The sequence below is a fragment of the Cyanidioschyzon merolae genome, chromosome 20 (assembly GCF_000091205.1).
Source record: "Cyanidioschyzon merolae strain 10D DNA, chromosome 20, complete genome".
Taxonomy (NCBI): Eukaryota; Rhodophyta; class Bangiophyceae; order Cyanidiales; family Cyanidiaceae; genus Cyanidioschyzon; species Cyanidioschyzon merolae.
In genome coordinates, this window is record NC_010146.1 from 565657 (window position 1) to 579569 (window position 13913).

The 13913-nt window shown below is 55.4% G+C and overlaps 3 protein-coding genes across 3 annotated transcripts, besides 3 other annotated features; 2 read left to right on the forward strand and 1 right to left on the reverse strand.

Moving 5' to 3' along the window:
• Window positions 1-1840: part of a sequence feature (possible transcribed region) that runs on past the window's edge.
• Window positions 1835-3436, forward strand: CYME_CMT227C (carboxyl-terminal processing protease; the record flags this gene model as incomplete). Its single annotated transcript, XM_005539191.1, has 1 exon — window positions 1835-3436. One exon carries the CDS (start codon window positions 1835-1837, stop codon window positions 3434-3436), a length of 1602 nt encoding a protein of 533 aa, XP_005539248.1.
• Window positions 2344-2771: a sequence feature (possible transcribed region).
• Window positions 3437-3858: 422 nt separating the features above from the next.
• Window positions 3859-6852, reverse strand: CYME_CMT228C (similar to acylaminoacyl-peptidase; the record flags this gene model as incomplete). The annotated part of the gene is made up of 1 exon (XM_005539192.1): window positions 3859-6852. The coding sequence occupies one exon, from the start codon at window positions 6850-6852 to the stop codon at window positions 3859-3861; it is 2994 nt and encodes a 997-aa protein (XP_005539249.1).
• Window positions 6853-6991: 139 nt separating this feature from the next.
• Window positions 6992-8808: a sequence feature (repetitive element).
• A 1376-nt stretch (window positions 8809-10184) lies between these two features.
• Window positions 10185-11747, forward strand: CYME_CMT231C (hypothetical protein; the record flags this gene model as incomplete). Its single annotated transcript, XM_005539193.1, has 1 exon — window positions 10185-11747. The coding sequence occupies one exon, from the start codon at window positions 10185-10187 to the stop codon at window positions 11745-11747; it is 1563 nt and encodes a 520-aa protein (XP_005539250.1).
• Window positions 11748-13913: the final 2166 nt, after the last annotated feature.

Consider the following 13913-nt stretch of genomic DNA (forward strand, 5'->3'; position numbering starts at 1 on the left):
CAGTGTGTTCGCTCCCCGAAAGCCTCATATCAGCAACACGAGCAGATCACTGGACCCCTGTGAACGCTCTATGGACAGACGCGCGTCCAAGCGCCATTTCCTGAACACCAGGCCACAGCTTCCAAGACCGTGAACATCTCACAATGCGTTCACGAGGTGGTTACGAGCGCCTTCGCGAAATGCAACCTGCAGCATCCGCAGGTGAACGAGAAGCTTTTCATAACAATGGCTAGCGTTCAGCACGACGCTCATCGCTGCGTATGAATCAGCGGATAGATTTCTTCATGGTGTATCGTCGTTGTCCGCGGACTGATGGATGTGCATTCTCGATCGAGGCGGGAACACGAGCGTCATCCGCGAGTCCAATGAAGCGCTGAACCGGGACTAGGTCGTCATGATCGCATCCCAGTCGCGCGGATGTGCTGCGGTAACACCGCGAACGAAGGCAATGAAAAGCACACATAGGACGACGCGCTCATTTCGGTGCTTTCCTTTCACGGACTGCATATCTATGCGCACCAAGGCGCCAATGAAGCACGGTGTATGCCGGGCAAGCACGTCTCAAGGGCGTCGACATCTAAGGCACGCGGTTGGGCGGCGTAGCGCAGGTCACGGTGAACGCTCTGGGAGCGCTCTGAAAACATCTGGGTGCGTTTCGCAGGATGACGAGCACCTAGGAGCCTCGAAAGTACCGCCGCTCCTTGCATCGCTATGTCCACGACATTGTCTTACGGGGCGACGTTCGCAAAGGCGCCACATCGAGCGAGTCTCTCTGCAGAAGCGAGCAGTTTCGCAGCAAGCGTGGCGGTATATACCACCACCGCTCGCACCTATGGCGCTACTGGTTCAACATCAGTGACATGGACAGTGTTTTCCGCATCCCAGAGCGTCCGATTCGATGCACCCAAGCGCAGTTAATGAATGGGAAAAAGGAAACGGGGCGAGGCGGAAGCATTCGAGAACCCGTTCTCGTGTGTTGCCGTGGACATTGTCGCCTTTATAACGATGCATCGGAAGGACACAGTTAACAGGATGTCTTCTTATCCACAAAAATAACGTTCAAAACTTTGCCCATGAACATGATGCATACGCACAGCACCGGTTTCTGGTGCTCGTTGCGCTGGTGCTCGCCTCCGCGCAACAGCAGGTGTTTCCGTGCAGGCCAGTGCCACTTGTGCCGCCAGTTTCCGTTTCCGCACAGAGCACGCATCGCATAGTGCTTGCTCTCTGAACACAATCAAATCCAATAGTGTCCACAGCCGTGAAGATCACAAACTTGTAGCGTGTACTCTGTTACGGACGCGTGCTCCAGTGCGCACCACATGCTCGGGCGCGCTAGATCAGTAAAACGAGTACCCAATGACTATGATGAAGGCGCTATCCAGCCACAGACTCTAATATCTTTTCACTGCCCTTCGAAGAGATTTCGACGTGATGGAAAGGGTCAAGCTGTTGCGGCACTGCACAACCAGATACGTCAGTGTCTCGACTGCGACACCACGTGCTACCAGTAACGCGGGCAAAGCTGGTCTACCACAAACCAACCAGTGCCTGAAAGTATCACATCATTTTTACAACGAGCTGCAGCAGCGGTGATACCGAAACGTCCAGAACAAACACCACTGAATACGTTCACGGCCAAAGGTTCCGTGTGAACGACTACGCTCGCAGTGTGGCACTTCTGGCGAGAACGCTACGCACATGACGTTGAGCAAAGCCTGAGCTTGAGGCGGCAACCTCGACACCGGCTTTGACGCGTTGACTTGCAAGTCTCTACCTGGTCGCGCTACAGGCGGTGCCTCGAGTGGCCTCAAACACGAAGAAGCTGCCTAGGATGAGTAGAAAGCAAAGCTTGCGCCTTGGAAGCCTATGTTTCACATCAGTGCCGTCCGACCTGGGCTGTGTGAGGCGACACCTCCAGTGTGCCCAGCGGTCATGGTCACAACCCGCTACGCAGCACAAGGCCAGATTTTGCACCCTGTTGCGAAGTTCCGCAGTCGATCGCCGAGTTCAACGAAAGCAAGACTGCTCTGTTCTCGGAGAGCCAAGCGGTAACGCTTGCAGCAACTCCACGCCCAGCGCTGCGAGCGCTCACCTAGCGCGACTGCTGGTGCACTTCAGTAAGAGAACGGGAGCCAGTATGCTCGGTATCCTCGGGGCGTTGCTCTTCTCTACAACCGCGACGCTAGAGAGCGATACGCGGGTCCAGCTGCCTCCCAGTCATCAGCTCATGATAGCGGGTCCAGTTCAGGCACTCACGGATGAGCAGTTTATCGTGGCGGAGGCGTGGCACCTCGTTGATCGCAAGTTCGTCGACCACGCACAAATTCAAAACGACTGGAACAAACTGCGGTTAAAATACCTGCGTCGATCGTACCGCAGTATGGACGATGCACACCAAGCGATCCGCGACATGCTTCGAACGCTTGGTGATCCCTATACGCGCTTCCTCAGCCCAGCAGAGTACAATAGCTTACTTGCCGCAGCGCGTGGCGAGTTGGTCGGCATTGGTATTGAGCTCGCACCTCCACGTATCGACAACAGTGAGGATAAGCAGCATGCTACCGGCACATCGAAGGAGGCCGCACCACCCGGACGCGTCTCGGTGGCAGCGGTGCTCGATGCCTCGCCTGCTGCCCTGGCAGGCATCCGACCCGATGATGAGATTTTGCTGGTCGACGGAGAGGAGACAGGCGGTCTCTCACCTGATGAAGTCGCAGCGCGGATTCGGGGTGAAGCCGACTCTTTCGTGCGCTTGCGGATACACCGCAGAGGCGAGCGCGAGCCGCGCGATCTCGTTATCAAGCGCACACCGCTCCGGCTGGATGCGTTGTTGGCACGCGGCCCTGATCCAGAAGGTGTCGCTTACATCAGGATTCGCCAGTTCAACGAGAATACGGCTGAGGAGCTACGAGCTGCGGTCGAGAGAATGGCAGCGAACCGGAGTGCACCGCTGCAGCTCGTGGTCGATCTGCGCAGCAACCCCGGAGGCTACTTTCCTGATGGTGTCGATGCGGCGCGACTTTTCCTACCAAAAGATCGAACAGTAGTCTACACCGTTGACGCCAAGGATCGCGTGAAGGAGCTTCGTGCTCAAGAGGACGGACCACTGCTCCGAATGGTACAATCACCGGTTTGGGTACTGATCGACCGCGGCACTGCGAGCGCGAGCGAGATATTCGCCGTCGCATTACATGACAATGGTGAGGCGAAACTCATCGGTTCGTGCAGCTTTGGAAAAGGTGTCATTCAGACTGTTCAAGGGCTTCGTGATGGAAGCGCCGTCGCGATCACAACTGCCCGATACGAGACACCGAAGCATGAGAACATCAACAAAAGAGGAGTGTGTCCGGATATTGTGGCGACTTGCAAGGCACCGCCTCTCAACTCCGAGACAGCAAGTATACGCGACGCGCTTGCCTGCCTTCCGCGTTAAGCGCATATAGGGTAGACTAGGAAGGGGAGGAGGAGGAGGAGGAGGAGGAGGCGGCGGCGGCAGAAACATCTGTATCCCAGTCCCTGCGATCCGTGGTGGGTGCGCGTATTCCAGTGCCTGACGAGGCACCACCTGGAGACGCTCGAGCCGTACCACACGTAGCAATGGTTTCGGGCGAGGCCCTGCCCAGGATCTCCCACGATCAAGCATTCTCTACCGCGATGAGCATCTTCGAGGGGCATAAACCTGGCACAAAAAGGTTCTTTGGCCACAAAATGTGCCAGTTTCAGCGGCGAGTTGCTCAGGTGCGCTCCAAAGCTCCAATGCAGGAATCCGGGTGCTCGTCTGCGTCTCGAAGAAATGACGTTCAGAATCGATGCTGGATACTGCTCACTCTACTGCAATCGGATTTCAGCGCGGCGCTAGGCAGGCCGCGAAGCAGACCCCCTGACATGATCATCAGCATCATCAGCATTGCTCGCGGGGAGGAATTTCAACAGCCACGCGAGGCACTGGATCCAAGCGTCATCGAAACTGGGCGAATCCTCAATCGCATGATTGCTGCGTGGATAGAAGAGTACCCGGAGCGCTTCAGCCTGGGTACGAATCGCACGTGCCCATTGAAAACCCTGCGAACACGGGACGCGTTGGTCTTGTCCACCGATCTGCAACAGGGTCGCTGCTCGAACTCGATCCGCATGCGATATGGGTGAACACAAACGCATACGTTCCAGCTCGGCGAGTTGCGGCACTCGATGAATGTTGCCTGGCGTACTCGACGCAGATGCATCTCCAATGCCGTCGTTGCTGTCGGACGTCGAGCGCTCGACGCCTCTTTCGAGCCCTATCTCGATGCCGCATTCGTGATAGCACCAGTCTGCAATATCCGTCTGCGACACCATTGTGGCAATATCGACGACAGGATTACGCAGGACAACCGCACGCACGACTGAAGGGCGCACGGCGCTGAGGTGCGCCCCCAGGAAACCCCCATGACTCCCGCCGACAACACCGACGCGCCTGCGATCAATAGCGCTCCACTGGGGGTACCAGCGTCCCGAACTTGTGCCGCTGCCGTCGTTTTCGTTGTCAGAGCGACCCCCGTCGCCTAGTGGCTGGTGCTCGCCTCGGAACCAGCGCCAAAAATCAGCGTTCTCCAGTGCGCATTCCATGGACAATACACATTCTTGAACGTCTTGCTCGCCAATCTTACCGAGCAGGGAGCGAAGTCGAGCCTCGCCCTGTCCCAGTGAACCGCGGTAGTTCGGCAGCAACAGCACGCAACCCAGTCGAGCGAGTACCGCCACACCCGGATTCCACACGTTTGCCAGGTAGCACGCGTGCGGGCCACCGTGCAGCACCAGTACCAGCGGTACACGGCCGTGCGCATCAAGCAGCGCGCCCCGGTTCGGTGCCACCACGATCGCCTCGAATCGATCCGGGGGATTCGTCGACACAGACGAGAGCCAGCCGCCCGCTGACAGCGCCAACGACGCGATACCAATGCGGTAGGCCTGGTTTGCAGCCCCGTAACCCAGCGTGACGGTGCCGAGACTTGCTTCGGTGTTGCACCATTGCATCCGGTGACACTGGTCGCTGGGTGCAAAGCACCACTCGCTCACGCACTGAACCGTGCGAGTAGTCCCCGAGTCCGCAGCATCCTCCTTGATCAGCCGGGCGGCGAGCTCAATCGTCGGCGCCGTCAACAACGTCATGCTGGTACCGACCACGATGTCCAGAGCCAGACGCTGCGGATGTGGCTGCGGCTGCGCTTCCCCATCCGTAGGAGGCTCCGGTAGCCAGCTGCGCTTCACTGCCAGCACCTGATCCATGCGCTGGTAGCACGCGTGCTCAGACTCACCGATGAACGCGAGCGCTCCAGTGCGGCGATCGAGCAGGACAGGTCGCGCTCGGCTGCCGACGACTGCGTTCAACACAATCCATTCGGAGCCAAAGCATCCGTCTGCGCCCTCAAGCAGCACCCGAGCTGGATTTAACGGATAAAACCCGCCGGGCCATTCGCCAAAACGAGGCCACGTTTCCCCGTTCGGAGCCAGAAAGCGACGACATGGACCAAGGCGAAGCGTGCGTTTCGGTTCATCGATGAGCAGCAGCGGCGCCTCTATGATCCAGTGCGCAGTGCAATGCGGTGCATCGCAGGGTGCCTCCGCCCACACCAGCAGCGCATCGCTGTGCAATCGTGGACACGTTCGACTGTAGTACCAGGGCGCGTCTGCATCGGCACCAATGACCACCTGTACATGAGCGACGAGCGCAGATCCGTCTGCATCAGATTCACTTTCCTCGATTGGACGACGTTCCAGCAGAGCAACAACGATCACGCTCGGACGATTGGTACAGTACACGTGTCCGCGCGGCACATCCGTGCGCCGTTGCCGCGCGATCCAGACGAGCACATCGCCGCGGCACTGCGGATCCGCGGCATCGGCATCGGCGATCGCGGGCGCAGCCCCGGTGATCCGCAGCGCACGCACGCGCCATGTCGCCGGTTGATCGGCAGCTGCGTGCAGCAGCGCTTCGAGCGTGTACAGGCGCGGGGCGCGCTTGCCGACAAACTGCTCTCCGTAGTCGTCGATATGTCGGAACGCCGAATAGCTGGGCCACGGCGTGTTCTGCTCTGGGCTGGTTTTTGTTGTCAGGGAATTAATGTGTGGTTGATCTGAGAGCGCTGGGTTCGGATGCGTTGGTTGCAATTGCTCCGCCACGTAGAAGAAGGCCATTTGTGTTGCGCTGTATGCACAGCCTCCGAATAGCGCATCGCTGTAGACGTCGCCATGAACCCTGTCGGTCGGGATGCAGCGTACCAGGTGTGGTGCGCTCGGGTTTCCGTTCGCGAGCTGCTGGCGCTGCCAAACTTCTATACGTGCTGCATGCGGCGAGGATTTTGATGTGTTGGCGGACGTGTCCTTATCCTTGTCGCGAAAAAAGAGCAGTCGGTACGCCACCTCATCTGAGTCAAATTTGAGTACGTGTTGCGTCTCCTGCGCGGCAGCCGCTGGTGGCGTTATTCGCTCGATCTGGAGGAGAGGCATAGCGGCGTTTCGTTTCGAGCCGCTGACGGGTATGGAAGGTGGCTGGTTTGCCCTGATCAGGAACTGTTCCCAGTGCGTGTATCGGTACTGGTGTCCGATGCGCGGCTCTCTTTGCTGCCGTTCTATTTCAACTGTGACCAGCAGACACGGCGTCTGTGGGCTCTTTGGAGGCGCTTGAAGCGCTGCATCGCGGGGCTGGCTAGCCGTATCCGCTGTCTCCAACGAGGGTGGCGGTGCGCGCGTCCAGAACCAGGACGTCGACAGCGCTGCCGACACTGGCGTCGAAGTTTCTCGAGTAAAGTTCTCGAAAATCTTCGCAGCGAGTTCCTCTTCTTCCAGAGTGTTAGGGTCCTCGCCAGCCATTTTCGCTGCAGACAGCGGAATCCAGTTGCACAGGTCGCTCACGAGCAGAGGGACCCTGTTCGTGAGGAATGGCGCGCCCAAGTGCCGGCGCCCGAGCAGACGCTGACGAGGCGGTGATCCCAGCGGCTTTGCCAGCTGGCACCAGCAACAAGAAACGCCTTTCAAAAGAAAAACGTTGTCGTCGGTGGTGTACAGTAGTGGCGACCAGCGCCCTAGACAAGAAGTCTCTAACTAACGTGCAGACGCCTCCCTCTCTTTTTGGACCGGCCACCTACTGCTACTTCCAATTTTTTCTCATATGATTCAACCTTAAGAGGTTGGCCCACAAAATTCTCTATTGTCACCTCCGGAGGTCTCTGATCCATCACCGCGCATCACCTAATGTTGATTGCGGCGTTAAAATCTCGGTTTCGAAACTCCATCCGTTTCTTTCCATTGATTGTACTTACTAATGCAAGCAGTCCTCGAAATTTTGCTCTCCTTTCCATTCGCTCTTCTGTCAGCGGTCCGTACTTTGCTCTGTTCTCAGGGCTCCTCTGGCACTTTTCCATCTCCACTCTCTGAAGTGTACACCCCAGCTCATGGTAGGTATACAACGTTCGAAACTCATCTACAGGTATCGTAGCGAAACGCCGTGCACACTCCTTGTACGCTCTCGTCGTTGGAGCTGGCGTGGTCGCTTTCTTGGGCGCCTAGCGCCCTGCTCCGTATGCCACTACGAGCCTCTGACTTTCATTCTACTCGAGGGCGCTCAACTGGCTGAAAAAGATCGCGAATGCATGCTGCTTCCCACAGTATAGATGCATTCGCAGAGGAGCCCACCGGGACTTTGTATACTCTTTCCGCAGCGCCTCCCAATATGCAACACGAACTTTCATGAATTTCCGAAAAGCTTCAAATTCCGCTCCTCGGCTAGTCACCTCGCTCAAAAATTCCAGGTGCTCTTTCAATCCTGCATTCCACGTCTCAATTTTCTTCCTTGCGTTTATCATACCGGATTCTCGATAGTATCTCGCTCTCGAGAATCTCAACAGACGCATGTCCTTCTGACGTAAGTTGCCGTCGTTACCATCTTCCCCACGCTTCGGTGCTGTGATGGTGATGATATTTGTGTGGCCGGGGTCCGCGCCAACGATAAAATCGTTCTCATGCACTTTCTGCATCGCAGGATTCGCCTCCTTCTCATCTTCATGCTTCGTCACGGCCGCAGCCGAAGGCGGAACTGGACGATCTGCCTGCAACCGCCGATAGTGAACACACTTGGATACTTCATTAGTTTCGATCACCCCCAGTAAATACCTTTTGTTTGCTGATTTTGAGACGTTTGAAATCGAAGATATTCCCCCAGTACGTCTCCCGGTTTTCGCCGGAGAATTCCCCCCTGCTAACACTGAACTCGGGACTGATCTCCTTCATGATGCCAGGAAGGACGCCGGAGTCGATAGTCACGAAATGTGACTTGATATTGCACAACGAAACCACGTTGAAGCGCTTCCCCATTAGGACAGCCTTCCGTCTCTCCCACTCTTCATTTGTCTCTTCACTCAACTTCATTTCCGCCTTGCGTTCGAGCTCTCGGTCCAGAAACACGAAATAGCGCAGGACGAGGCAATAGTATCTTTCCTTCTCTTTTTTCAACGCTAATATCTTGTCTGTTGGATTTGCCAGCCCCAGTACGGCACGGTGCTCTCGTATAACCGCACGGATTAGAGAAGCTTCATTCGTGCTCCTGCGTGATGTCTTCTCTCCGACGAATTCGATCTGATCTTCATGCTTGCGATCGTTCGTGATGCCATTGATAATCGCCCATTTTCCATTGCGAGAGATGCTCGGGTAGAGCGCAAACACGGCGCGTATCATGAAACGTTCGAGGTTTACGATCAGATGGTTCTTAGGGTTCGCGGGGTACTTTTTTTACACCGTATTCGTAAATGCGCCAGTCACTCCTGTATCGAGCACAGCTGAAGGGTATTCAACCTAACTTTCGTGGAGGCGTGCACGAGGTCATTCCTCCTTGACGTTTCCCCTGTGTCAAACATCAGGTGACGAATAGAGGTCCTGGTGAAAAATTCTTCCCGATCTTCGACTCTTTTGAGGTCTGTTACGTCTTCGTACAGCTCTTTCTCCAAATGCATCAGTCCTGAGGAAGCGTTACAGACGCTGCTGGAGTACGTCTCGATACGGTTTCTGATGGCCTCTTGCAACTTTAGCTCGTACGCCTCTTTGGTATGCTGAGAATGTCTCCTGGGCTTATGCTTCACGCTCTCCCCAGTGGCAGGTGCTTTAGAAAGATCTGGGCAGCAACACGTCCGCAACGCAATTCATTCTGCGACTAGGGGCAGTTAACCCGCGTCCGGGCGTCGCTCTAGTCGCAGTGGACTTCTATAACAACGCTTCGCGTTGTTGTGGGCAGTAATTCTATCAGCACAATTTGCTAGTTCCTGGAATGATTATGCGCCCGACCCCTTCTCAGATGAAGCATTCCTCGTTCCGACGCCCTCATTGACACAGTAAAAGCCGTTCTGTCTCCGTGATGCATCTGCACCAGCGGTATAACTGCTACTGCGGGTGCAGCCAGGCAAGCACTCGGCACACGAGAGAATACACGAAACAACCAGTACATCCGAAAGAAAGCATAACTAATGGAACCTGGAGGTACGTTGCAGCATGACGGATGATTTTTCCATTCCGAATGCCCATCCATGCCGCAATCCGGCATCCACGGTCGATGGAAACGTTCTGTCATCGGAAAACAAAACTCAGCTACAGCGTGTCGGGTACCGGGCATCCCCGTACGGCCAGCAGCGGGGCTTCCGACGCTGCAGGGGGCGCGATCGTCGTCGCGTTCCCGCGAATCCCCGATGAAAGGCGCGAGGCCACCTCAGCCGCCAATTGACATCCAGCGGATGATGCGCGACGGCGGCACTAGGGGATCGTTTCTTGAACATTTTCAAGCCACTGGGCGCCAGCGACGGGAACGCTAGGCGAAGCACTCGTAGGCGCTTGTTGAATCGGTGCGTCTTGGGTGAACGGCGCATACTTGCAGGTAATCGGACTGCACAGAGAGCGCAAGACGCTTGGACTCGAGCAGCAGCATCGAGGCACGTTTCTCCAGCTGTGTCGAAGAACGGGGTTCGACGGGGCGTTTGAGGCTCACTGCTGCACGCCCACTATTTTATTTGATTGCGCTGTTTCCATAAAAGTTGCTTTTGGCACAGCGTTGGGTGTCGGCGAGCACCAGAAGAGGGCTTTCGTCGAGATAGAAGCGGGGCTATTAGCGAGCTCGTGAAGTTTGCGCGTTCAGTTCGCGACGCGGGCGACGTTGCCTCGCCATGGTGTCCAACCTTCTACCTGTGCCTGCTCCGAGCCAGGCACACGCACCATCGATGCATCTTACTTTAATGGAGCGGTTCTGGCGCGTTTGCTTTCTCGTTCGATGTTTCTTCAACAGCGTAAGAGAGCGAGGATTATACACCACATCGCGGGTACGGCTGTCGCTCTGGTTGAACACGGAAAGCAAGCGTAAGCGTTTCGCCAGAGGTCTGGGTCTCTTCTGCGCTATCTTTGCGATTATTCTGACTTTGACCTCCCTCCGGATCGACGAGGATCTCCGCCGCTACCAGACCAGCGCGCACATGGACTATCATTACAGGGCACGCATTGCTCGCTTGAACAAGGCACTCGTGCGGCGATGGTGGATTCGTGCGGGCAACGCTTCCTACGAACGCACCCGAAAAAACGTACCACCTCTTGCCAACAGTCTGGACCTCCAAGTGAATGGTAACATCATGCGAGATGTTGACGATCCTTTTGTATATTGCTCCAAAGCGCCGCTCTACCTGGACATTGCAGAGGCGACCCGGAGAGCGGTCGTTGCTGCAGCATACCCTGCACCCGCAATCTCAATCATCTTCGTTACAAAACGCCCAGGAGGCTATGATATGTTGTTGAACTCACTTGCGCAGCAGAGTCGCAAGAGCCCTCTAGACTATGAGCTCATTTGTGTTGACGAGTTGGCACCGTTCCGCGCGGAGCTGGTGCGCGCACAAGCCCGCGAGCTGGGTATCAATCTTGTCGCAATCGTTCCAAGCAAGCCACGTCAGACACGTTACCACTCGCTACCGTTCGGCATCTACAATGCACTGAATACCGGTTTCCTCCTGAGTCGTGGTCGAATTATCACGGTTCTCATGGACAATGGATGGCTCCCTGCAAACTACATAGAGCGCACGCTCGAATTTTATGCCAACCCTGCACACGCTCGCTCATTCCTCGCTTACCCTGAGTGGTTTTTCACAACGGAAAAACCGGATCAGCAGCGTCTCCATAATCCGCTCACAGCGCATCTGTTTCCGGACCCATGGATCGCACCGCCTGTGGAATACACCAAAGGCGGACGGATGCACGGTAATTCCTCCATCCGGAACGTGAACCCCGGCTACATGCGGCCCGAAGAGCTAGTCCAGGCGTGGCGACGCGGAGATCCAGCTGGATTCGTTCAACAAGATCCGAAAAATGGATTCTGGGAAATGAGTTTCTGCACCTGTCCATGGAGCGCCATTGAAGAACTCAATGGCCTGGAGGAGTTTCTTGACATTGGCGACGACTGTCACGAAAGCAACCTGCGCTTCCGGGCTCATCGTCTGGGTTACGATCTGTGGATCGATGGAAACACCATTATTCAGAACGTTTGGCACAAATTCTACGAGGACTCTAAGACTTGGAACCGCTACGCGTCGGATACCAATATTCCTCGATTCTTTACTGAGGAAATGTCCGCAATCAAGGCCGGCAAACGCCCAGTTGTGAGCCAGGACGCCCAAGTCGACTGGAAAGTATGGCGCAGCTTGGATTGTCCCATTCAGGTTGCTCGACCGGGTGCTATTTTCTGGTGAGTTCTGCTCATGGTAGCGAACGTGTGAGCGTCGCGCAAACGTAAAAGGCGCCATGTACCCGAGTCCTGGCGCGGCACCGGCTTGCGTTGCCCATAGCCGAAGTGTACCCCAAACATGCCAGTTTTGGATCCAATTCGAAGATTGAACTGCTTGCTCTGTTCCCGACTTGAGATTTTTCTCAGATCTGTTTAAGATATTGAAAGGCATGCAAAGCACAGCATTAATGGCGTGTGGCGCCGTACGTAGTATTCGGTTTCTCGGACGTTTTTTTCAGGATGGCTGCTTCGCAGCTTCACTGCTGGAATTCGTTACGTCAACGCAATCAAGATGATCCACGATGCGCTCGAACAGTGATTCGTAGAACAACCAAAAATATTCTCCAGTTCACAGGTACAAGCTTCCACTCTATTCCGTGTTGGCGCGGGACATGCTCAAATCACGAATCCATCGTCTTTTCGATCTTGCTGTTTCTAGGCAACTCGCAGACGCAGCGATCTGCGTCACCGGACTGACCAGGGGAAGTTTTCGACGTCGTCCCTGGACGGCTTCTCCAGACGCTCACGCCAAAACGTTCAATGAAATTGTCGCGTGAAATATTCGATTCTGTTGGAAAGACATATCCCCTTGTCTTTGAGGTTACTTACGAATCGGCATTGCACAACAACATGGTACCTCATAGAGGGATATTCCCTCACATGTCTCTTTCTCTTGCGTTTGCACGAAAAAGGGTCCTGGACTCGGACTTTATTCAACACAGGGATGGCTTCAGCCAGCGTATACGTTGCCGTTTTGCACGAAAGGGGCCCAGACAGATCAAAATTCATCGAGTTAATCTGATCCCTGGATGTTCCTCTAGGCATTTGTTTCACCATGGAAAGACGTCGCGTTCCACATATCCCCCACGGGAATCGAAGAACATACGTCTGTGCATGCCATGCGCAGAGTACTCGCCGGCGAGATCGCCCATAAGGAGCCCATGATCATGGAGTACGGCACTTGGCGCGGAAACTTAGGAGGATACCGTGCGACGCCTTCGAAGCACATCTGGGGCATGTATCGAGCGATAAGGCAAGCGTTCGCACGCCACGGAGTCGCGCGCGTAGGAGGAAGCGGGATTCACAGATGTTAGCACCTGATTAGAGCGACGACTCTTCGATACGAGTGGCGCACCGAGGCTGCATACAAAGAAGATGAAAATGGCAAGCGAAGCGCAGGTCGCAACTTCCGCCTGTCCATGATCTACATTCAAAACGTCCGGTAGCAGCGAAATCTAGACCTTAACCCTGCCATTAACATTCTTGCACTGCTGACGATGGAGCTGGAGGGAAAGCAGAGACCAGCGCATGTGAAGCCGGTGATAAAAGAGAAGAAATAGAAGCAGCCGGAGACAAGGCCCGCAAACGCTGCTGTTGATGCTAATGGCAAAGGCCCGGACTTTAAACTGAATGCCCTAGTTATCCACGTAAACCGTTGCATTTTACCCTGACTGAGGATAAACATGCTATGGACGCCCTACTTAGCCACGTAAACCGTTGCACTTTACCCTGACTCAGTATATACATGCTATGGACGCCCTACTTAGTCACGTAAACCGTTGCATTTCACCCTGACTGAGTATAAACATGTTATGAAAGCAGACGATGAGAAGCCGTGATGATGCCTGTCTACCTGACGATTCTCTCGCCTGATGAATCGGGCCCATGGCGAGACGCAGCGGACTGGATGCATCTGCGCTGTCCATATCAAAGGCAGTAGACTCCTGATCAGCGACGGTACCTAGAGGTACTGGGCAAGCCTCGGCGGGGACGCAACTTTTCGCGTGATACCCGCTGGCAGTTCGGCGCCATCAGGTTCCAGCGGGCGGCGCTTCGACGCTGCAGGAAGCATCGAATCCATCATGGGCACCAGGAAATAACAGAAAACAGCACCAGAATAGAACGAAATGCGATACGGAACGACAGCGCACGAACCGGGAGAGTCACTGTATGCTTTGGCGGTACGAGTCTTCGTGGGGCTCCTTGCGAAAAGCACGCATTTACCAAGTTCAAGATATAGCGAGCTCCCGCGGTGCAACTGCGACTATACACTGTGCTGGTTGCCCACGATACGGTACAGCGGCGTATTTCTAGCCGGTGCATAACGCAAATCACGCTCTTCGGCGACAAC